The sequence below is a fragment of the Rutilus rutilus genome (genome assembly GCF_951802725.1).
Source record: "Rutilus rutilus genome assembly, chromosome: 14".
Lineage (NCBI taxonomy): Eukaryota > Metazoa > Chordata > Actinopteri > Cypriniformes > Leuciscidae > Rutilus > Rutilus rutilus.
The window spans coordinates 31,173,695-31,199,387 of NC_140219.1; the positions used below are offsets into that span (position 1 = coordinate 31,173,695).

A 25,693-nucleotide genomic window follows, 5' to 3' on the forward strand; every position below is an offset into this window, starting at 1 on the left:
AAAGATCTTCATAACAGTCAAAAACATGAATTCCTGAATGATCTCAATAAATAAATGTTGTTCAAGTGGTTCACCCTTTGAAAATCCCATCTGTCCAAGTTGAGGGTAGCATTGCTGTTCATCAGAATTTTTGTTAGTGTTATTGTTTTGAATTAAAATCATTTTAACGCTTTGTTATTGATTGTCAAGGGTCAAAGTCAGCGCTTCTCTACTGGAGGGTTGTGTGACTCATCTGAACATTGGTTGCATATTTGTTCTGGGTCACAGAAAGCAGGCAAATAAATGCAAATCAGAAATTTCATAACTGTGCATAGAATAACAAAAAATGAGCTTACCCGCTAAAAAGAAGGAGCAGAGAAAACACTTTCCATGTCATTTGTTTGTTGATGTCAAAGTCTGTGTGTCACAAACCAACGGCTCAAAACATTGTGCAGGAAATATGAAGTTAGAGGCAGTATGTCTGGCATAAAAACATGATGCAAAAAAAAAAAAAAAGGATTTAAATAGGCAAATGCTTAAGAGTGATTAGATCATTATTGCAGTGCTTATTATGTTTCTATCATGTTATATGTTTGGCAACAGTTCTTCTAACTCTAATTGATGGAGCGTTTTTCATTTCTTAAACAACCATGTAGGGAAGACACATCATGGCCATATTCCAGGATGACAATGTCAAGATTCATCAGGCTTAGATAATGAAATAATGGTTGTGAGGAGCATGAAGAATCATTTCCACACATGAACTGGCTCCTCAGAGTCCAGGCTTCAATTCACTGAAAGTTTTTGGGATGTGCTGGAGGAGACTTTACAGAGTGCTGGACTCTTGCATTGACAATACAATATCTTGACCAAATATGTACCTCTTGATGGAAATAAATGTTGTGATGTTATTTTCATCAAGAGGTGCATACATTTTTGGTCAATATCATCTATATAGCAATGTAGTGGGGTCTAAGTTTTTTTTTAAATCAGTTTTATTTGGATAAACATGACACAATACAGGGCTCTCAAGTGTCACGCATTGAGTGTGACAGTCAATCATTTTGGTCTTTTGTCACGCACTCCCACCACACACTGTATTTCTCACGCGGAAAAACTATTTATAATATATTTAATATGCCGCAGCGCCCAACATTTCTCTGGCCGCGCGCTCTCACTATGGAACCGGCAGGAGTCAAGCGCGTCTCCCCTGGAGTTCTTAGTCGAGCCTGCCACTTATCAGCCAATCAAAAAAAAGAAAGGGGCTACACAATAGCCAATCAGAAAATAGCACTATTGTATCTGGGTAAGATTTAAGGCAACAACCAATGAAAAAAAAAGCATATACTGGAATTGTTCACGTGATTCTGCGAAAGTTTCGTTCACAGAGGAAATCACTCCGAGCATCACTTTGAGCACAGTAATCTCCTGTTAATGTTACAACAAATTCACAACTTGTTTGACACAAACAGTGACAACTTGACTGCTGTTAGAGAATGTTTCCCAGATAATTAGCATCAGTTTTTCATGAGTGTCTGTAACTTAGCCAACAGTTTTACAGCCTGTTCACTGACAACACCTGCTCAGAACAAGTAGTCTAGGCCTAGTCAAATTTTCATTATCACACGATGACTGACATATTGACACATTATAAACATCTCTCTCTCCAAATAGGCTTAATCATTTTATTAGCACTAAATAAATTAAAGTGTATTGCATAGTCGATGTTATAGGTCACTTTTAAAATCATGTCATATTTTATAATTATATCCTGGCCATGGATGCATTAATCATTGCATCTGTCTTTTAAAGATGTCAGGTAAAAAACAATTAAGCATCATCTCAAAGTCCCTTAAAAAGGGAATGTCACTCTTGCCTGTCTTCAAAACTTGAGAGCCCTGCAATATAATATCTCGACTACGTGAAAAGTTATTTTACTGTTATAAAACTGCTGATAGTGGAACCAGAGAATGTCTATTAAGGGGAGAAGTTCCACTCTCAGTAAACTTCCGGCTTCTGAACTGGTTGCAATTCCACTCTGGTTCCATATGAGGGCGCTCACAGGACGAGTGCAGAATGAATGGAGGTCTATGGCGCTATACCCCTCAAAATCCACTTTTCTCTGGATATAATTTTTTGTCTAGTAATTTGAATGTTGTATTCGAAAGGAGATGCAAAGAATTACACATTGCTGGGTGTTAGATTTTTTAGAGTCACTTATTTGCTTTAAACAGTCTTTTAAAGTGTCAATGACGTCATACACATGTACGACCAGATACTGCTTTACGGCAATCCTTCAGTCACTTTGGTGCTTTCGCGCTCTGCACTTTCTTTTCTCTCGAGGCATCGACAACACAGCTGACACAGGTAAATACACGTGCTAGAAGAGTTTTTGTTTTGTTTGTTTCTGGTCCCGCTTCGGATGCCACGATGCCATCAAGCGGTATCTCTGGTCGTAATCAGTCCTTCACTGACCAATCAACGTTCATTAGCAGAATGCTAGCGTGTTATGGGCAACAACAACTCAACCTGTAAGAAATCGAAAGGACATAAGTACTCGTTCATTCAACTTTTGACCTATAACCCATGTTGAACTTGCAAAACCTACAATCAAATCTGAGATTTCTCAACGGCAATCGGGTGAAAGAGACAAATTTAGCCGTCTAGCCCCATAGACTCCCATTCATTTTGCACTCGTGGGCGATCGCCCCCAGTGGAACTCTGGTGGAACTACAACCAAAATTCGGTACAATAGGACTTAATAGGGAGTGGCCTAGATGGGCTCTGGTGGAACTGAAGGTGACGTGATCGTTGTCATTCGGTGGATTCGGCCAATCGTGGAACAGCTGTGTCGTCATCAGAGCTCATGAGCCGCTCTGGAATCGCTCTCGCGGGACTTTTGATGCCAAACGTCACACAGTTATGTGGTGTCGCGCTGTCTCAAGTCGAACACAATTTAATACAAAAAATTAAAAATTGCACTGCTTCAAGTCAGCCGCTGATCGGTCTGCACAGCACTGTATGAAGTCGAAACAAGCCTTATGTCTGGATTACGCATATAACCCCCTTAACGCGCATTCAGAGCGCTTTTCTTTGAGTTGCCTAGAACTGTGAGATCTTATAAAAAGATGTCATGTTTCGAGATTTTTTTGTACTTCTACCTTGTTATACTTATTATTCATACATGCTTTGACAGTTGTGTATTACTCTGAATAATTTCTTTGAAGGTCACATTTATTTAGATGTGTTTACAGAATCAGCTTTATTGCCAACTGTGCTTGCACACACAAGGAATTTACCTTGGTATTGATCTTCCAGTACACACATTAATATAACAAGACACATAATAACATTTGAGTAAAAAAAAAAATATGTATATATATATAAATAAAGAAGACACAGATAGGTTTAGTCAGAAAAAAACATTTAGCTACAGATAATGAATATTTATGGCAATACAAAATAAATTAAACAAAAGAGCATAGGTGGATTAAAATAAACAAGAAACCAGCAATGATTACCACAATCAACAAGATAACTTAATATATATAAGTATTTTTATTTTAAAACCGTGTTTTAATAATTCCAAGAGATGTGCTTCCCGAATTTCAACTGGAAGTTGGTTCCACAACAGAAAGCTCTGTCCACCATGGAACGTAACCGTATTTGATGGACAACCAAAAAACCCCGCTGATAAGAGTGAAGACTTCGGTTTGGAAAATAAGGTGTTAAAAGTCGAGATAAATACTCTGAGGCCAGACTGTGGAGAGCTTTGTATGTGAGCATGAGATCTTTAAAGGGGTGGTTGATTATGATTTCACTTTTCTAACTTTAGTTAGTCTGTAATGTTGCTGTTTGAGCAGAAACAACATCTGCAAAGTTACAAAGCTCAAAGTTCAAAGCAAAGGGAGATGTTTTCAGTTAAAGAAATTGCTTTTTAAGGACTACAACAAACGGCTGGTAGAGACTACACGACATTCCTCTCGAGTTAGTGACATCACCAACGCTAGAATTTACATAAACCCCGCCCCCTGAACACGATTTATAGATTATCAAGACAGAATATGCTAATCACTGACTAGAAGATAACTACACATCAGCTACATAAATTCATCAACTAACCATCCAGAAATGTCCTGTTGCTTCTACATGTTGTCACCTCTTCTTGAGTCTCTCCATCATCGACTCCGTTGACATCATCATTGAACATAAAAGGCTAAAAGTTTTTAAAATTTTCAGTGCATGTCTGTGTGAGGTAAAAGGACACAATCTCTTGAAGCTCCGCCCTCTGTGCCGGGAGCAGCAGCTCATTTGCATTTAAAGGAACAGACACAAACCGGTGCGTTTTTGCTCACCCTCAAAAAGTGACAATTTTAACATGCTATATAAAAATATCTGTGGGGTATTTTGAGCTAAAACTTCACATACACACTCTGGGGACATCAAAGACTTATTTTACTTCTTGTGAAAAGGGCATTATACCACCCCTTTAAAATCAACTATGTACTTAAAGGAATAGTTCACTTAAAAATGAAAATTCTGTCATCATTTACTCACCCTCAAGTTGTTTCAAACATGTATGAGTTTCTTTCTTCTGCTGAACACAAAAGAAGATAGAGCGAGAAATGTCAGTAACTAGACAGTTGATGGACCCCATTGACTTCCATAGTAGAAAAATAAATAAATCCCTATTCCTTTAACTGGTAACCAATGGTGACTTCAAAACTGGAGTAATATGATCTCTAGTTTTGGTCCTAGTTAAAATTCTACTGTAACTTATTTAAAGTAGGCTATGCCATTATAGAAGCGCATTATAATCAATGCGAGAGAAAACAAACATGTTAATTAACTTTTCTGCAGCTGAAAGGGATATGAATATTAAATGAATTTGCAAGGATATTGCACAAAAAAAAGAGGGGTATTGCACTTTGAAGGCATTTAACTGCTCAAGAGGGAAATAGCCTGTGGGAAGAAACTGTTCCTGTGCCCTAGATGTTCTAGTGCCTATAGTGAACTGAGGCGCCGTCCTGATGACGACAGTTCAAATAGGTTGTGGCCGGCGTGAGTGGAGTCTGAGATGAGTTGACCTGACCTGTTCAGATACAGGTCCTGGAGAGCAGGCAAGGGCACATAATAACCACAGCATAATTATTTGCAAAAAGCAGACAACATTAAGAGCTTACTCTTTCTTAATACCTCTTTTTGCAATTTCATTTGTTTTACCTTCCTGGAACAACAGTTAGTCTTAAATGCATTTGTTACTCTAACTAAATAGCCTACTTGAATACATTACTGACTCAGTTATTCTTGCACGCAATGTCCCATACTATGTGCATACTATAGCCTATCTCATATGAAAGCATTTCACTGCACAGTTTTGGGGATATGTTACATTCAGATGCCTATAAAGACTTCATTTCTACTAAGTAGAAAAAATAATGGTTAGTCCTTATAGGGACGAGCATTTTGGAGAAATGTCACATTATTCCACTGCAGAGGCCTGTAACGATGTCCCCTATAAGAACTTATTAGAAATTAGGACTTTATATGCCAACATATACTTTAACAAATGCTGACAAATAGTACAATTGAATGCAACGCTTACTTAAATAAACTTAACTTAAACTTAAAACAATGACATCCCCTATTATCATCTTTGTTCACATTTATTTTAGGCATTAACCGTGTAAACAATCATGGAAGAAATGTGACAACATTCAAAAGGCAGCATTCAAAATCTTCTTTTAATTTGTATATGTACTCCATAAACATTATTACAAAACTCAGCAAGTTACCAATATTACATTTCACCATACAGGCTTGATCACAAATATTTAAAACCTTTGCAACAGATACAACATAAAATAATACAAGAATAATTTACAAGAAAATCTATAAAACAGCGAATAGTTCACAATTTTTGTCTGAACTTTTTTGCCTATATGTGTTTTTCACAATAACACAGCACTCTCACAACAAGATAATTTTCCTCTTACAAAACTTGCAACAAAAGGTAGAGTTTTATCCTTTTCATTTTTTTTTGTTTCTTAATATTTTGGTTTGTAAAACCAAAAGCTTGTCATTATACATCCTTTTCACTGCCTACAGAGGCACAAAAAAGGTTACTCACACACACACACACACGCACACACGCACGCACGCACACACACACACATACTAATACTTCACAGCACTTTCTAAGAAAAATATACACTTACAAAATATCTTACAAATTGGCACAGAGAAAAATATACAATTTTTTTTGTGATGTCGAGAGTCCCTCTGGTATCAACTCTAGACAATATTTATAAAGCTTGATAATTTCTCCAACAAAAAGGCAAAAGCAATTCCAATTAAGGACAAAGAATTGTGTTGTGAATACATCAAACAGAACCATATATTGTACATTCATAAAGAGAGGAGTAGGGTTTTCAATTCAAATATTCCCTGTTTCAGAATTTCTGGGAGAATACAATTACCTTCTTAGCACCAGTAGGAGGAGGCAGCTTAACAGTGGCACATTGTAAAAAACTAGAAGTACATTCAGTTGACAACAGGCAGAAATGAGAGAAGGCAGGCAAGTCGGGCGAGCGGCCCATGTGCAGTTTCCCATCAGCATCATCCTGGTGCTAAACATGGCCGGCTAGAGGCAGAGGGGGCGGAGTGAAATCTTTCTAAGGTAAAAGCTATAGGTAAGGCATTACTTTACCTGAGATATCCTCCTAGAGCAACTCTTTTAAATCAAAGGTGTCATCTACAAATCTATATGTGGTAAATGCCAATGTGCTTTTGAAAGGACCAATTTGGTTTCAAAGGTTGAAATTTTGCACCAATAGCAAAGCAAATGTGTTAATTATGTGCCACTAATAAAATTAACTAAACTGAACAAAACACAAATGAAAAAAAAATTCAACAAAATATTTTTTTAAATTTCACATATGAACAACTTCTTGTTGTCAAATTAAATTGTTAGCACGGGATACTTAAACATTTATGGCAAACCGGAAGGCAAATGTTAAAAAGTGGGTTAAAGGAAAAGAGGCATCCTTTACGCTTTCTTAATTATCAAAAGTATTCTATGCAACAAATACGCAAAATATGGAACATTATGTTCCCAGTCCCTGTTACAGTAGATTGTGAAATGATTGCTTACCAACTGATACCATCCTCTATTAACATTATCTGTGTCCACCTTTCTCATTTTTCTTCCTTCTGTGTTTAGAAGTCAATCTTTTCTTCTCTTTTAGTTTCTAAGCAGAAGTAATGCTGAGGTACATTGAATTTGGCAAGCAAGGTGGGAAAAGTAAAAAAGTTCAGAGTTTAGTTGTTTTGGTTGAGTGGTTGTACCACTGTCAGCTGCAGGTGCTCTTCAAACGATAGGGTGCCCAAAGAAAACAGACAAAACAACTAACCAAAAAGAAATGTCAGATCTTGTTAAGTCTTGAGAGAACAGCCAGCATTCATTAGGATAGTAATTGCAACAGCCAGTATTCATTCAGATTATAAATGTACACAGATCATTTATATTTGGGACACGAACAGAATTCATGTTTCGCTTTAAAGAGTGCATTTCTGTACAGTGTATACAGTACAGATACTGTAAAAAAAAAAAAAAAAAAAGAGCAAAAATGACGCATTTTGGGATTTCCATGGCATAGAAATGTCCATCTAAAACATTTTCCAGTACAACTCCTGTAAAAAGCATAGTAGATAAGAGAAAATCATAAGTACATTCCAACAGTAAGAAAGTAATTAGAACAACATTAATCTGATATGTCTTCAATACAAAATGGTCCCATTGTGTACTGATAATGTTTAGGGATGTACCAAGGATGTTGTTATCTTAGACAAGGGGCTGAGCATATTCACACTTTAAAAAAGTCAGGCAGTAAAAGGGTAAAAAGAGAGGAGGGGGCATCTGTTTCAGCATACATAATCAAATTGGGAGCTTGTTTCACACAAAGACATTTTTAATAGCTACATGTTTGAAGAGAGAAATATAATTACATGAGGGCAGCAAGATTCACTGAGAACTGAACAAAAAAAGGTCCAAAAAGAGAATTTGCACTTAAAGTTTTTCCTTTTCTTCAGACAAAAACTAATCAGCAACTGCGAGGGGGGAACAAAACAGCAAAAACAAGAATGCAGAAGAAAAATGCAGCCATGGTCATTTAAAATCTCAATCAAGCCTAGCACAATCAATCAATAGGTAGTTTGCGAGTACAAGAAGTTTCTCATGCAAGATATCAATATCCTCTTCAGGGGCAAAAAGAAGGAGGGGGTACTAAAGAATAACGTAAATCCATGCATCTCTGGTCTTGAGTCAAGAAATGAGGAGGAAGTGGGAAAGTGAGGAACGTGCATCAGCAGCTAGATATAAAATGTTACCTCAGTTTCTCAAAAGATGCCATTAATGATATGTCCTTATTTGGGTCTCGTTCTGGTCGCGTGCCCTTTAGATTTTCAATCCGAGGGAATTTTGCACTGGTTTTGTGACGGTACATCTTTTTGTGCGCAGGCCCATTTACACCAGGAACGCCGAGGCTAGGCTTGTCAAACACGTTACAGCCCAAAGCCAACTGAGGGAAAAAAGGCAGGGAGGCATTTAACTTTGCCTGGTTTTTGCCGCCTTTTGTCCCACCTTTTCTGCCTTTTGTGCCCCCATTCGCCCCACAAGTGCCTTTCTTCTTCGGGTCAGATGAAGTTCCTGCAAGGATTTTGAGAGTTTTTAACTTGAGGCTGTTAGCCTCTGAGGGCAAGCAGACATTTGCTGCAGGGCCCCATATTGGCTCAACAGAAGCCATCATGAATCTCTGTACTTCGGCCATCCCTGAGACAATATTTGACAAGATGTTGGATGGCTCTTCAAACTCTCGTTGGTCATCGTGGGCTTGACTTTTGCTCTCTGAACAAACTATTCCTGTCCATTCCTCAGAGCCACTGTCCTGTAGTGGATGAGCAGCGCCCTCAGTCTGGCCTTTACCCCCCTTCTCATCCAGTAAAGCCTTTAACTTTTTAGATGCTCTTGATGTCTGACGTGGAATTTTGCCCTTTTCTGCCTTGGGAGCTCTTGGGGCTTTGCTTTTTTTGGTACCCTGCCCTGCAGTTTGTTTGTTGGTATTTTTCCTTTTTGCCTTGGTCCCCTTAATTGCACTCGTCATATCACAATCAAAGTCAGCTAGATTTTCCTCCTTCGTCCCCAGGCTTAAGTTGTCTTCACCATTAAAAATGTGCAATTGATACTCATGACCATCTACTGAATATCTAGACAGATCTCGCTGCTCGATCATTTTGCAGTTCCAGTCCACGTCTTTGATGCATGACATCTTGGCCCCATCCTGGAGGTCAGTGGCCTTCCCAGCTATCTTCATCTCACGGCCCATAACTTGAGGGGATAAATTAGGTGTCTCTGGAGGAGAGAGTTCTGACAATGATGTGTGTCTGAATTTATCGGGAGTGAAGTTGGAGATATCCAGCAAGTCTGTGGACTCCCTCAGGGGTGTGATTGCTTCGATACTCTGCTGAATCACCAGTTTGGGACTGCAGTGGGCCAGAAAGTTCTCATTCACATCATCCTCACCATCTTTCTCGCAGGACTTAAGACTCAGAGAGCTGTAATTGCTAGAAGTAGCTGACAATGAGCCAACTGAGTCGAAACTGATGAGTCGGCCGTTGTCTGTGTGCAGTGTGGCTCTTTGAAACTGTGGCTGCCCCTGACATGCCTGAAACTCAGCATCAGAAGGCAATGGCTGCTCAGGCATGTAATTCTTTTCATAAAGCATTCTGTTGCTCTCCAGACTCAGCTGGCTATAGCCTGACACAGTCAGACTCTCAGACATCGGCATAGCCATCTCTCCAGTGAAGCTGTTGGGTTGGATTGCAGATTCAACAATATCTGCAGCACCAAACTGCTGGTTGGGACCAAGCTGCGGGTGCCACATCTGGGTAAGAGTTGGACAATTCTGGGGTGACTGTTGGAGCTCTGATTCTGATGGTGGAGAAAGGACACAACTTTGTGCTAGCTGAATTGAGGTGAATTGCTGCTTTTCCAAAGAGAGATCCAGTGAGTGGTGGGTCTGCTGAGGGAAAAACTGGATGCCAGTGCTACCTGAAGAATCAGAGGCATCTAACAATGTTTGCAGGTAGCCCCCTGGGATAACGGAAACACTTGCAGCCATATTCTCAGACGATGCCTCTTTGTTAGGAGAGCAGGTGGTAGTCACAAAAGCACATTTTTCAGAGGCATTAGCTGTTTGACTCTCACACAAATGGGGACTGTGTGCAGCTGGGCTGACGTTTTTATCTTCAGAACCTCCTACCGAGTCCATATTTTCCTGCAGCGAGCAAACTTCTGTCAGGTCTGTCACGCTCTCGCTATTCTCCACAAGGTCTCTCATTTTCTTGCTCCTAAGTCTGGCTTCGCTTCTGAATTTCTGTATTCTGAATATTTTATTTCCTTTTCTCCCTTCCTCCCTCTCTTGTGATCTACTCTTCCGGGTGGCAGTGTGTATGATGTCATTTGGGTCTAATGTGCTTGCACAGCTGGTGGCTATTGTTAATGGCATTCCCATGGAGGCAGTTTCATCTGTAGAAGCAACCTCCTGCCTGGGATCAGAGGCAAAGTGGCCCTGGGTGTTGGGTGATTGCTCCACAGTATGAATTCTCTGAATTCTAAGCCTGTTTGCTAGCTTGTATTTCCTTTTTGAGGGACTTGAACTAAAGGCATGATGGTGAGAATTGTGTTTACCTCCTGCTGCCAGCTTAAGCTGTTCCTCTCTTTCTCTCTGTTTCTCCTGCCAGAAATCTTTCAGAGGTGCAAGCTTCTCATATTTGTTGATTTTATCCTCATTTAAGCTTACTGTCGTGTCAGCTGATTCGATTCTCCCCAGCTTTACAGCCATGCATTTGTCGCCTTTGAACCTGTTGACAATAATGTATTTGATTATTACAGGTGGATCCTTGCGAGAGTATTTTCGTCTCTTTTTAGGGCACCAGTCAAGATCCTCTTCTTGCTTTGGACCAATCGGTAGTTTCTCTCGCTTTTCAATGTTTCTTTCCCCATCAGTGGACTCAACATAATACAAGTAGTCATCACTATACCTAACTTTTCTCTTGGCCCGTAATCCATAGTTTAGATGGTTTGAGCAGCTTGCGTTCTTTCGTGAGAACAAGTGTTTAGGCCTGTTGTCTTGGAAGGTGTCAAGAGAGGACATGGAGGAGGAGCTGTCATCACTATACTCCCCTGAGTCTTCAGCTGAGTTGCTTGAATCAATGAAGTAGTTCATTTTGGGGTTGTAATCGGGTGTCTGCTCTATGGAGCAGTCGTTTTCATCCCCTTTGCTGTCATTTTGGAATCCAAGCTCCTCTGATTTTGGTGGTAGATCATCCACAACTCGCTTTACCCCACTACTCTCTTTCTTTGTGCAGTTTACCAAGACACTTGGGAAAAAGTTGAACTGGGTTTCTTCTTGCAGAACATTGGTTTTCTCCCTCATGTTGTCCTGGAAGGACTCGTAGCGGATCTTTAGCGAGCACACGTCACTGCTCAGAGTGGAATCATCATCATCATCAAACATGTAATTGCCCACGTCCTCCTCAGAGAAGAGATTTACGGATAACTCGTTCTTGGAGCAGAGATCCAGCAATTCCATCTTACTCTCGCTAATGAAGGACTCAAAATAGCCCCAGTCCTGATTTGGATTGGTAAGCAAGCCATCGTCTCCATTGCACTTGTCTAATAGCAGACCCTCATACAGGTTTTTGGAGGCTGAATCATCTAAGTCTATTTTCTCTGTGTCCTTCTTCTCCACCAGCTGGGTTTTGGGGACAGGAAAGCTCAAAAGCTGATCCGAGAGGAGCGCTTCTCCATAACTTACTGCTTCACTTGTGCTCATACATTGAATGTTAATATCAGAGATAGGGCAGGTGGTGTAGTCCCGGGTCATGTCAGCCATTTTGAGGTTGATACTGGCCTCTACATTGGACAAATCCTTGGTCTCAATAAAGCAGCCTGGACAGGTGGGACTCTGCTGAGTCAAACAGTCCTGTGTGAGCCCAGGGATGCTCGCAGGTTCTATCATGGTGAAATGGATCTGATTGCGGTCTTCTTGGAAAGGCCCAGGGGGCTCAAGCCCTTGGCAGCACAGGGTGTGATGGATATTGTGTAGTTTGAGGACTCATCAGTTAGGTGGTTCTCTAAAGAAGTCCGTGTTTACAGTGGCCGTGGTAAGTAGTGCTTCTTTAAGGCCAATTTAACACTGTGGCAGTACGAATTGCATCTCTTCTTGCTCTCTGCAGCAGCTGTGGAGAATGTGTGTAAGGCAGCATCTGCGACACCATACAGCTTTCGATTACTCTTCAGATGATGTGATCCTAGACAAAGAAAAACAAGCACAAACATTAATACTGGTTAAAATATTAATAAATACTACACTATTCCATTAAAATAGTAATTAGTAAAGCTAATAAAGCTAATTTTAAAGACGACTGTAATGTTGCTTTGCTGGCCGTAAATGCAGTGAATCCATGATAAATCCCAAACACTAACTTGCAGTTATAATTAAATCCACTGGGTGGCACTGTGGAGCGTGTTAAGTATTTGTAAGTTGATTGTATTTGATCACATAATGTCGTCGTCTGCCTCGCAAAGTTTTGAATTACTTAGATGAAAATTAGTTAACTAAATGATCTTACAAAAATACTTTTGATCAAATTAATTAATGAATCTCCGTTATCATTATATCATCACCACAATTAGAAATCACATGAAATCCAAATCCTGTCCATCACTGCATTCACGATTGCAGGCAAGCGCAGCTGTAGCGTGAGTGATCAGAGATGATAACTTATCTGATAGCAAAATTATATTGAGACATGTGCTTCCTTTAAGTTTCGTTGAGGGAGACTTCGCTTAGCACACCGTTATCTGTGTCTCTGAAGCGTCTGTCAGCGCCTGCGCAACGCGTTTTCTCACTCGAGCATGTGGATATAGGCTAATTGTTTTTCTCAACATGAACATGAAACAATATAAACACGATAACCAAATGCTGACTCGAGTGTGTACGTTCTGTATGATAATTGGCGCAGTCTGCTTTATTAGCTTTTTTTGTGTTCGCGCTGCTTGAGCTTAAATGCTTTTGTTTTTTATGTTTTTTGTTTACACATATTTTTTATGTTTTCAACTAAAAGAAAACCTTAAGATATATTGTAAGCTTGTTGTGCATATTGCCTAATCGTAAGCTTGTTAAGAAATGGTAAAAAAAAAAAAAACGAACCTAAACTAAAATAACGTCTTTCTCGTTAAACGTCATTTAAATAAACGAATATTCGAATACCAACATCTACACCTTGTCTACTGACCACGATTCAGCCATTTCTTTCTTTTTTTTTTTAAGTTGCGGTCGTTTAAAGCAAGTTGTTAAAAACAGTTGTGTGAACAAACGATACTGCGGTGGCTGTTGCTGTTAGCGGGTTTGGTGTCTCGTTTCGCAAATCTAATGATGCTGGTAGTGACAATTCTCGCTGACCAATCAGTGATCTGCAGTGTTTACATGTCACATTTTAGTATCGGTACAGAACGCTTGGAACCTCAACTGAAGTGGTACTATTTAAGCGAGTTTAATAGAACTGCGGTGCTAAGAGAGTCATACGAATACGCACATCGCGTAGCAGTGCAGAGAAGACCAACAACCAAGGTAAGGATTTTTGTTAAATAATACATTAAATTTCATATCGTGAAATGATCCCCAGATGATCCCCAGAACACTTGGAATACATGACACGTGTCACATGGGATCATTCTGGGTCCATAAATGAAAGAAGGGGAAACGGCATTAGAACAACACCAGGGTGAGTAATTTATGACTTAATTTTTTGTTTTAGTGTAACTACTCCTTTAAATCCTCTTACAGTGCATGTTGCAAATTCCGTCACCAGAATAGTACGCGTGTACCGTACGCACGCCACCTGATTTTTAATTTTGTTACCAATATTATTTACTTTGTGTGCGCAGTTTGCACATGCACATTGAATTTGTTTTGCAATCGGCTGTTCCACAAGGGGGCAACACTGGCCCGAACCGTAGTTGCACAGTCGAAAGCGGAAATAAAGACACTGCAACATCAATTGAAGCCCACATTGACAAGCATTTGTGTGATGGGGTTGTGAGAGCCGCGACTTTAGTTTAAAAGAGTACAAATACATTTTTATTGGTCATAACTTCTAGAGAACAATAGCACAGACACTGGACAAAGATTACACTTTCTGTAGCGCATGTGTCGACCGCCTGCATTCACGCACGCTATCAAATGGAGTACGCTTTGAAAGGTTGAGTTCAACTGTACAGTTTCAAACTTAATAAGAAAACAAACTGAAGCATATAGGCCTAAACTTAGATCTATTAAATTAAAACATGATTGTAACAAAGGTTTGTAGACAAGGAAAGGAGGCGAATGTTAAACATAACTTTAAAAATAGAATAAACAAAAAACAAAACGAAAGTAAAGCGGCAACCCCTCATGGACGACTGCCGCATAAACTAAACTAAAAACAAAAAACATACATTTCCCAGGCCTGGTCCTCTCTCTTCACTGTCGTCACTCCTCCTTTTATCCACCGTGGGACTCGAGACCGGTGTGTCGCACAGGTGACGCTCATTAACACTCGACCCCGACCTGCTTTCCACAATTATTATGTTTTTTTCTCATGTCTTTGTGTTTGCATTGCCTCTCCTATTGAGCTATTTTGTACCGCAACCACTATAGTACTCATATAGCCACTGATTTGGGCTCACATCATTCTCTTTCTATGAAACCTGTAAAATTCATTCACTAGTTCTAGCTCTTTAAGCGACAATAGCTCTATGGCGGTTTACTCAAACACTGCAGCTGTTTCTCATTCACTAGAATAATAGCTAGAAATAGCTTCCCCACACAGATTGAGTCTAGACTTGCATGCTGGTCCAGAAGCCTCAGCTGTTCAACAGATCTATACGGCTCTAAGCTGTCATACCGGAGCATTATAGGGAGTTCTTGTGTGCTAACTAATTGCTTCTGACATCGGGCGGGACTCATTTTCAATTTGCTACGGAATATCATTGACTTCACAATTAGTCGGCACATATGAAACAGAAATCTGAAATCTCTGACCGCTGTGAAACAGATGAGTGAAATGTTGTTAGACTCTTCTAGGGATAATGTGTTCTATCAGTATCAGACAACTGACCGGATGTCATGAATCCATGGGGAAGTACAGGAAAGCATAAGGGCTTAGCCTATCTTTGGGAAAGTGTCAGTGTTCTCATACACCTAACCTCTGTCAGACTTGGTGAACATCCTCTGCCTTGTTGTAGCGTCAGGACTAGGGGTGGGAAAAAAAAAAAAAATTCTCAGATGCATCACGATTCTCTCTTCGATGATTCTGAATCGATTCTTAGTTCAGTTTTTAACCTCAGATGCTCTAGAAACACTCGTATTCTGCTTGCTTCCAATTCCACGCACACACACACACACCTTCCATAAAATAATCTTCCATACAGTTCAAAAAGGTTGAAGCAAATTACAAGGGCAATCACAGGCTTCATTGCACAGGATATGCGCAGTGAGAAACGTGCACTTTGCTTGATGTTACATTTACAAAGCTACAGGAAATCAGCTGACTGACAGCAGCTTTCAAATGCTCACGTGTGCTTTGTGAAGAGCGTGTGCGTCTCCGTGTAAGAGGTAAAACGCACTTGCATCTCACAATGCTTTTATGACAAGACATAAATGCAAACACAGTCGTCTTACGGGATTAAACAGACAGGACAAACATCTGATCTGTCCAATTAGATATGTGCATTAGAGTGAACGCGGCCTATAGATCTCTCGCAGTCTATGATGTCCTCAGTAGTAATAAAACAGCAATAAAGCTGAGAAATCACTCACTGCTCTTGATTGGAAAACATTCAGATACTGAAAGCGCTCTTTGTTTATTGCTTGTAATATGTTTCTTTGTTGCTCTATATTATTTACTATTTGCTTGTGTTTTGAAGCTATATTTAGTCAGCTAAAAATTGTAATTAATTTATTTCTTTTTTTAAATATACTTATAATTACAAATTTAAATAAAAGAAATTGTACAATTAAATGTATGATTCGAAATCAGTAAACAAATTAGTTAATAAGAAAAAAAATTAAAATCTCAAGAATCGTTTTGGAATGGGATCGTGACTCCCAGGATCGGATCGGATTGTGAGGTGCTTGAATATTCCAAACCCACAGGCTTATCTTGCACTAGAGAAGAGGGAAAAATATGCCCAAATGGGATTCCTGTTTACCAAACTAAAGATTCAGCTCTGCTATATTACGATATCTTCATGCGGCCTTGAGCTACACATAACCATCAATAACTGCATTACTGTAAGAGGAACACAGATGGTGAAATTGGATCATGAATATGATTATAAGCCAGTTTTGCTTTTCAAATTTGAAAACCACAGATCTTGGACGTCTTTTGCGGCTAGTCATGGAACAAAAAAAGGTATTGTCAGTGGAGATGTCAACCACTCTGACTGTCAAGGTCCACGATGACAGATTTGATGATGATTTTTGGGTGAACTATGTATGCTGCACACAAAATGGAAAAGGCTTTCACAAAATTGCATCCTCTGCTTTACACAATATTCAGGAGTCAGACTGCACAGGTTTTAATCAGCCTACTGGGACACAATCATATTTACTATCTGGTGCAATGCGCACTTCTGAGGAAGAACTAGTTTCTGGATTTGATAAAGATATATATAAGAGTTTTGTTTGCTATCTTCAAAGTCAACTGCATATTGTTTTCTGTCAACTAATCAATACTTATTACTTCTGAATGGAAGGATAGTCTCATTAGTTGAACATACTGAGAGTATATCATTGTCTATATCACAGTATGTTATGGCAACTGCTCTGCCCAGGCTCATAAAGCACTGCAGCGTGTGATAAAAACTGCAGACTATCACCATTACAGCCCTCATCTACCACCACAGGGTCTACATGAGAACTCCCAGCATCACCGAAGGCCATTCATACCTTCTGCCCTCCAACCACAGTCTAGTGACACCACTGCCATCTATTTTGCGGCAATGCCACAGAAGAACTATTTTGGTTCCCTAAAGTACCTTTCAGTGACCAGTTCTTAAAATAACCTTTTTTGTTGTTGTTGTTGTTAGTGTGAAGTTTTAAAAATCTAAAGAACATTTTTCCACTATAAAGAACCTTTTGTGGAATAGGAAGGTTACGTGGATGTTAATGGACCTTCATGGAACCATAGGTGACAATAAAGAACCTTTACATTTGACAGATAAATCTCCTCATTATGTGAAAGTGACTTCCCATCCACCCCAAGATCCCACTGTTCCCAAAACATAGACTTCACACATGCTATACTTTATCATCTGCACTGCAAAGACATGGCAATAAAGAACTTGACTTGGTTAGTAGTTTTACATGATAATCACCTCTTGTGAGTGAGTTTTTGACTACAATATATACTATACGATACTCATATGTTAATGTTAACTCACAACTAACATAGAGACATACAAAATTGTCAGCTCTCTTTTTCCAGCTTTTTATTATAATCTTTCTAAACCCTGTAGTGCTCCTCGCGCAGTGATAAAAAATGACAGATTTCTTTTTCCAATGACTGTACTATTTATTACTAGTTCGATAATTTTTTTATGTAATATTTACATAAAGATTTACATATTTACAAAAAAAATAAAATTTTACATTTTTATATGAAATTTAATTTTTACCAAATCATGTTTCACTCTAAAACTGTGAGAAAATCAAAGCCATAATTTTTTTTTTTTTTTTTTTTGGACCATTTAACCTTTTCGAATCATGTCCATCATTTTTCTTCACATAGAAAGTGCCACAACCTTTACCAAGTTTCATGAAGTAAAAAATTCTAAAAACCAAACCGTTAAATTTACCAATGATCTAGCCTGGGAAAACCCAGACAACTTCCGGCAAATTTAGATTTGCTCTGCAAGTAGTCTGGCAAAGAGCTCATTCAAGCCCATTTCAAATCCGTCTAAATCGCAGCACCAATCAGAAACGTTGGGGCGGGCTTTACACGATGACGATCGCTCTGGTTGGTTTTAGGTCTATCCAATTGCGCCCAGAGGCATTTGAGCGATGTCCGTTGTTGACGCCCCTTTGGAAATGAGTTATTAATGAAGCTTTGCCAGACCATAACTCAGTTACTACTGAGAATGGTCTGGTTTTAACCATGGTTAATAACCATCATTAACCAATGATCACCAGAGGGTTGTTAAACCACAGAAACAAGAAGCATATGAAAAATGTAATGTTAAGTACTAACTATAGCACAATAGGCTCCTTGCCTTTCTTACAAGAACAGAATCAATCAAAAACTTGATTAAACTGGACAATGACTTTCCTCTAGATTTGCTGTACAGCCAAAACAATCTTTGTTGCATTAATTTCCTTTCATCACTGTAAAGCTGCTTTAAAACAATCTGTATTGCAAAAAGCGCTATATATAAATAAAGGAAGGAAAAAGGGCTGGGCGATATATCGCATGACATTGTTAGGCGCATCTCGTCAGTAAAGTCGGTTCCTTGATTAGTAGTAAATCGCCATTACCTGCTTTCAGATGGAGCGGCATTTACAACACAGAGCTGACTGTTGTAAAGTTAACTTGTCAGTTAACTGACAAGCTGAGCCATATCGCATTAATTATCGCGGACGTATCACCTGCAATAATTAATGCGGCATCTATGCCGGTGAACCGAACAATGATGTAATTCAGTTCGACTCACAAGACAAGACAATGCTCACCCGACTGGCCAATAGGAACGTGGCCCCGCCCATGACACAATTTTCACAGGGAAAGCAAAATCCTGACACGAGAGCAAGAAATTGCATCGAGAGCAAAGAAAAGCGTTTTATAGAAACACTTTTTTTTTTTTTTTGAGAAAATGTTTTCACACTGATAGCAAAAAATATAGATTTGAGAGTTTTTTTCAAAGTATTTTGAGAGAGATTTTTTTTCTCAGAAATAACTTTACAAATTTCAAATTTATATTTTTTTATGTTCTATGAGAAAATACTTTCTCTCAACTTTTTTTAGTCTCAAATATTATTATTTTTTGCTATTGGTATGAAAACTTTTTCTCTCAAATATTCTTTTTTCTCTCATGAAATGCTTTTTTGCTATCAGTGTGATAACTTTTTCTCTCAAACTTTTTTTTTTTCTCTCAGATCATTTATTTTCTCGCATGTAATAAAGACACAATTCTAGCTCCATAGCTATAGCCCCATGGCTATAACTATATTTAACTAGATATTTTCACCAAACTCATGTATGAGCTCAATCTGAGGTCACTTGAAAAAAAAAAAGAAAAAAAAATCACAATGATTAGCCACTTGGTGGCGCCCAAAAATATAAAAATGTCTATAACCACCCAACCATCAGTCAAAATGACTTGAAAATTGGCATGCGCTATCTTTGTACGAGGTGCCACAATAGTCTATGAGGACATTGACGTATCTCAAAAACATGGCCGCCAATGAAATTTCAATAGCTATCAGACACGGTTACCGGAGGCTGATCGGAACGAAACTCAGTGAGCAAGTTCAACTCATGGCTCTAGAGTTCTGTAAGAATTTAGTAAATAAATTGGCACTAACTAGTTTTATGCCTCGCGTTGTTTTTCACACAATATTCATGTCATTCGCTCCATAGACAAAATAACAGCTGAAAAGTAATGTCAAACTAATAGCTTTCTTTTGTGAAGCATTATTAGTTTTATTCAGTTTAGTAAAACTGTGATTCATATGCTGATTCTTGATCTCTGTGTGAGTCAGCATAATACCACAGAGGGTTTTAAATCTGATTGTCACAACAACGGATCTTACAGTATCACATTCCTACTATAATTAATAATACAAAACTAATAATAGATCACCTGTTTAAGCAAAGATTAGGTTCTGGATAGGTTAAGTAAATCAAGTCACTAAATTGTGAGTTTTATCATCAAAACACAACCATCAACACCTGATTATATTTTCTTTTGGATCCGATTTTGTGCCACAACAAGTGTGCTTTATAAACACAGTTACAGCAGCCAGAGAAAAACTTACATTATAAATTCAAGAGCCCAACTAAAGCAAACACTGATCTCCATCATGGTGACTTTAATAAAACAGTAAATCATCAACATATAAACCTCTATTAATTCTCAATAACAACTTATGTAAACGCGTGACAGAAATAAAGTCAGTCTGGTTAGTAATAAGTGAAGCTGGTAATGCTGTTTGTGGAGTTGTTTAATCCTCCTCTGATGAGATCTTGAGAGATTTGTTTCTCTTTCGTTATTTCTCGTTCCTTTAATGATTCTGCTTGTTAGCAGCAGGAGTTCTTCACTAATGCTCAATCGTCACTTAATGAATCACTTTAATCACTTAATTTCTTGACTGCAATGCAAATCTTCTTTTAGTGACCTCAACTGAAATAACTTCAGAGTACTCATAACTATTGGTTTCAAAAAAAAAAAAAAAAGAATTTAGGTAATCGGTATCCTCAAATGTCATGAGTTATTGGATTTGACTTTGTGTGTGATATTGCAAGCACTTAAAGTTTGTAATTTCAGTGGTTTTACTCAATATAGTGAAGTTTCAGTTATATAAAGTATTTAAATGCAGTGAAGTTTAATTGTGCATTAAGAAATATCCTTGTTTTAGTTGACTCAATTAAAATAAGTTCAGAGTACTCCATAACTATTGTTTTTTTTTTTAATCAAATTAATTTAATTAAGGTAATCGGTGTCCTCAAATGTTTTGAGTTAGCTGAACTTGTTGGGTTTTACAGTGTGCGGCTAATCGCTACACCATAATGTAAACATTCTTTATTCATATGAAAATACTAAAATATGAAAATCACACACAAACCATCAACCATCTTATTCGTTTGTTTATTAGCTTCTTATTTCAAGTGTAGAAATGTTTCTTTGGTTCGTTCTTCACAGGGCACAGGGCAAGGAAATGTACAGGACAGTGTCATGCAAAAAGGACGATTATGGTTATGCTGACTCACGTACAATGATTGACAGCTGTAGAGATCAAATGAACGTGCGACGAGTCATAAACTGATGCAAATTAGGAAGAGGAGAGACAGAGCTCGCTCTGAACGCTCTTTCAGCTCTTCAGACCGCATAATTCAGTGGGAAAGAAATAAAAAGGGTATTCTATATGACTAAATATTTTGCAAACGTGGTAATAAATCAATATTTGTCTAAACCTGTATAAATCTAAACCTGCTCTGAGAACTACTGATTGAGCAAGTCACTGATCCAAGACTGCAGACAAATGCAGCACGGTCAACAGCATCGAATATGAACAGCATCTGTGACATACCACTGAATATCATTTTTTTATTATCAAACAACAATGTGTACATTCAGTCTAGCAAGTCTATCCCTCACAGCCTCGTTTTCATTCCCATTAAACATCAAATATGGCGCTGCTGTGAATAAGGTCTATTGATACTTTTAAATCAGAGAGTCTTGCATTGTTGTTGTTTGATGTCGGTAGCCGCGTTTCCATTACCCTTTAAATTGCGCAAAATGAAATTGTGACTTGAAAATACTTGGAAATGCCAATATTGCAAAAACTCCCATATATCGCTAAAACGTTTTTACGCTTGCATGAGTTGGTTAAGGCAAATTTGAAAAAGGAATATTTCACAAAACTGCACTGAGAGAATGAACTGTTTCAGTTTTTGCGCATTTACAGGTCACCTGATGTAGATGTTTGGACAGAAGATGAGACAGAGTTATTTGTTTAAAGGAGTCATAATGTAGAAATTTCACTTTTCCACGAGAATCAATGTATGTTATGATTGCATAATGATTGTACACTGGCCGGGAAGCCGATATTTAAAAGTGAAGCGTTTGTTTACCTCAGGGTTTGTAAAATAGGCCACGTGCACGCGCACGAAAAAACGAGATTTTGATTTCTTCCCCCTCTTGACGTCAAGACGGGGGAGGATATACCAAATATGGACACCGCAAACCTATGCCGCGGGAAGCCCGCCCCTCTCCCCCTCTCCCCCTCTCCCCCTCAGATTCAGTTTAGTCGACTCGAGAAAGATGGAGAAACCGAGTGCACACCTGAGATGCTCTGTGGGTGACTGCCACAAACAACATGCAAATGTGTTTTATCTACCAAAAACGGACGAAACTATCAGGGAACAGTGGAGGAAATTCATTTTTAATGACGCTGTCCCAACAACTCTTTCAAGTGGCGTATCGTTAGGTGTGTGCGCTAAACATTTTACACCGGAATCATTTACAAATTTGGGGCAATATCAGGCGAACTTGGCCTCGAAGCTCCGTTTGGGAAAAGGTGCCATCCCAACCATCAGGGACTTGCCAGAAATTGAAAAGGTAAAACTGTGTTTTTATTGCTCTACTGTGGTTAACAAATAGCAGCTAACTGCTAATGCGGCTATTGTATGTAACGTTACCTTCGAGGTAAACACGGGGAATGGACTCTACGAATGCTAGCCACATCTTTCGACTTTGTTTTACACTAGCAGCTACAGTAGTGACGGTACAGGAGTCCATGCTCAGTGGCTAAAACTGTTTAAATGCAAGTATGAAAACAATATACCACTAAACATTATTAGCCAAACTCATGCAAAACATGCAGTTTGAAAATAGCTTTCAGTTAGTGGGGCTTCTGTAAGAATGTATCTGGAAATGGTGTATTTTTTCTACGACCAATCAACGCGCCCCTCATTTGCATTATTATAATGACCGTCCACGACAGCCAAAACATCGCATCAGATCTCGCGAGACAATAATGCCTTTAGAAATAAGGGTCTGAGGGGCTCTGTGTTGATTTTTTTTCCACTTTTCTTTTTTAGAAGTGCCTGAAAGACTATAATAGAGCATTGGGTATCCAAGGTAACACAACATTATGACTCCTTTAAACTCATAAAAGACAAAAGTATTACAGGAATACTGGATTCTAAACAACAAAGAAATGCATTAGCATCTCACTGCAGTACACGAGAGTTTAGGGGTGGGTTTAGGGATTGGGGGTGGAGATGGAGATGGGTAGGTTTAGGGGTGGGTTTAGGGATCGGGGGTGGAGATGGGTAGGTTTAGGGGTGGGTTTAGGGATCAGGGGGTGGAGATGGGTAGGTTTAGGGGTGGGTTTAGGGATCGGGGGTGGAGATGGGTAGGTTTAGGGGTGGGTTTAGGGATCAGGGGGTGGAGATGGGTAGGTTTAGGGGTGGGTTTAGGGATCGGGGGTGGAGATGGGTAGGTTTAGGGGTGGGTTTAGGGATCGGGGGTGGAGATGGGTAGGTTTAGGGGTGGGTTTAGGGATCGGGGGTGGAGATGGGTAGGTTTAGGGGTGGGTTTAGGGATCAGGGGGTGGAGATGGGTAGGTTTAGGTATATGTAAGGTGGGAGAACTGCAGAACACGAAATCCAGGGGGAGGAGTTGGATCCAGATCCAACTCCTCCCCCTGGATTTCGTGTTCTGCAGTGAGGACCATCTCAAGAAATGCCACAATTTATCAAGACCTCAAAGCAAATAAGAGGGAGAAACACCCAGAAACACCTCATATGTGCCTCTCCCCAGTATAAGGGGCTTTTCTTGCCATTAAAGCTTGGATACACGCCTACGTCTCCTTCCATATAATGGCTAGTGCAGTGACTGCGATATACGTAAACCTACCAACATTGCCTCGATTTTTGGAATGACTTATCACGAGAGGAAAAAGTTACATTTCTGTCACAGGACATCGGTTAATGGAAACGGCGTCTTTGCGCAATAGTCTTTTATCAACATTTAGAAAATATCGCATTGTTGCAAATTAGAATTGCGCAAATCTGTAATGGAAACGCGGCTAGTGTGTTCGTGGTTGTGTTTCCTCAGAGTCATTCTCCTGGTTATTATTTTGATTCTTTGATTAAAGATTTATTTTGAGTATCTCCTTCGACGTGCGCTTCATTAAAGCCACTGACCGTCACACCGTGAATCAGTTGCAAAAAAAATAAAAATAAAGATTTTAAATGCTAGCTCTAAAATATACTCGTATATTACAATACAGGTAAAATAACATTCAATTAAAATATATACGCACTATATATATATATATATATATATACACATATATACATACAATGTAGTAACAATATAGACAAAATGCAGCAAAAATTTTAACATTACTAAGAAAAAGACCCCCCCCCCCAAAAAACAACAACAACAACAACAACAACAACCCTGTATCAGTAAACAATCAAAAATACAGTTTCTTTCCCTTTTTAATTACTCTCCGTTTCTTAATTCTTCAGGGATGAGAGAGAGGCCAAGAACAGCAAGACGCCACCTTGGAATTATAAGGTAATCTGCATTCAGATTTTCAGATATTGAGCTTCAACGTTTTTACATTCCATTTGATTTTGTAGATAGAACCTTTTTGTTTTCTAAACAAAAAGTCCCAAAATGTACACATCACATACTGAAAATAAGTTAAAAAAAACTAAATTTTGACAAAAATGTTAGATAAAACCATTTATAAGAGTTACATTTAGGGTTACTTATAGGAAAATAAAATTTTTTAAAGTACAAAATGAAAGGTTGCCAAATCATGTGAAATTGTTCTGTTCTGCCAAGCATTGTAAATATTCTTTTTGTATTTGAATAAACTGCAACAGGTGGGTGCAACATAACTAGGTGGGGAAGGATTTTTCCAGTTCATCAGCAATTATTTAGCAAAAGCGACAACATTTGACTGTGAAGATGATAAGGACACCTTTTCGGGATTAAGACCAAAAAGCGCCACTAAGGGGCACAATTCAACATCTAAAATAAAAATGAAATTGACTTGAAGATTGATGTCCAGAAAGAGGTCAATGCTTGGCATAGCCAAAAAGATTGATAAAGAGTAGCCGGAGCTTGTCGACATCTGATCAAGATCCGGGTTCATTTTAAACAGTTTAGCTTTTACTTCTACTGTGTAATTCCAGTGTGTGGAATTTCCACCATGTACAGATTGTTACGTCACATCCCTTTCTGTTATCCTTCACCAGCCATGTCACTAACCAGCCAATGTCACACCCACGATACACCCACATTCTGTTCACTGACCGTCTGAGGCACACAAAACTCAAAACGAACACTTTCTCCATCTAATATCCTCTAATATCATCAGGAAGGAAACCTAGGTGGTTTTTTTTATCAGTTTACCTGGAAACAAAGTCGTGTTTACAAGGCATGTTGATGCAGCAAGCACTTCTGCTGATGAAATAATTACAGGATTTGCCAGGTTTGTCAGGTTAGTGGAACCAAATATTAGAAGGAAATTGAAAGCTTTGTTTAAAAACACTGAGTTACACCATGTCCAGATGCGATGCGACGACACGCAATAAAAGACGTGTTTTCCGTGTTAATCAGAGTTTTTGTCGTAAAAAGCCATGACCGCGATACTATTTTAGTAGCGGTTTCTATTTCTGTGACATCGCGGATGGAGCAACAACAAACAAAGTAATCTCAGGTACTGATTATGTGCTTTATTTCATGGTAAAAGTGTCTAATGTGACTTTGAATATCATTTTGCATAACCTTTATAGCCTAGCAAATTGCTAGTCGCTGCCTGGCATTTTATTGCATCGCGTCTGGTGGTTAGGACACTGTGTAACATGT

General features: G+C 38.8%; 1 protein-coding gene across 2 annotated transcripts in view; it reads right to left on the reverse strand.

The window, feature by feature from the left end:
* Nucleotides 1-5,706: 5,706 nt before the first annotated feature.
* nexmifb (neurite extension and migration factor b) overlaps nucleotides 5,707-25,693 on the reverse strand; it is a 74,459-nt gene continuing 54,472 nt past the window's right edge. The window contains exons 3-4 of one of the 2 annotated variants that reach the window (XM_084429945.1): nucleotides 8,368-12,351; nucleotides 5,707-7,671 (exon numbers count right to left, since the gene is read on the reverse strand). In XM_084429945.1, coding sequence (XP_084286071.1) covers nucleotides 7,497-7,671; nucleotides 8,368-12,059 — 3,867 coding nt within the window. In that variant the 5' untranslated portion in view covers nucleotides 12,060-12,351 and the 3' untranslated portion in view covers nucleotides 5,707-7,496. Of the gene's footprint in view, nucleotides 7,672-8,249; nucleotides 12,352-25,693 lie in introns of those variants that run through there. The other variant, XM_084429946.1, reaches the window with a different exon arrangement.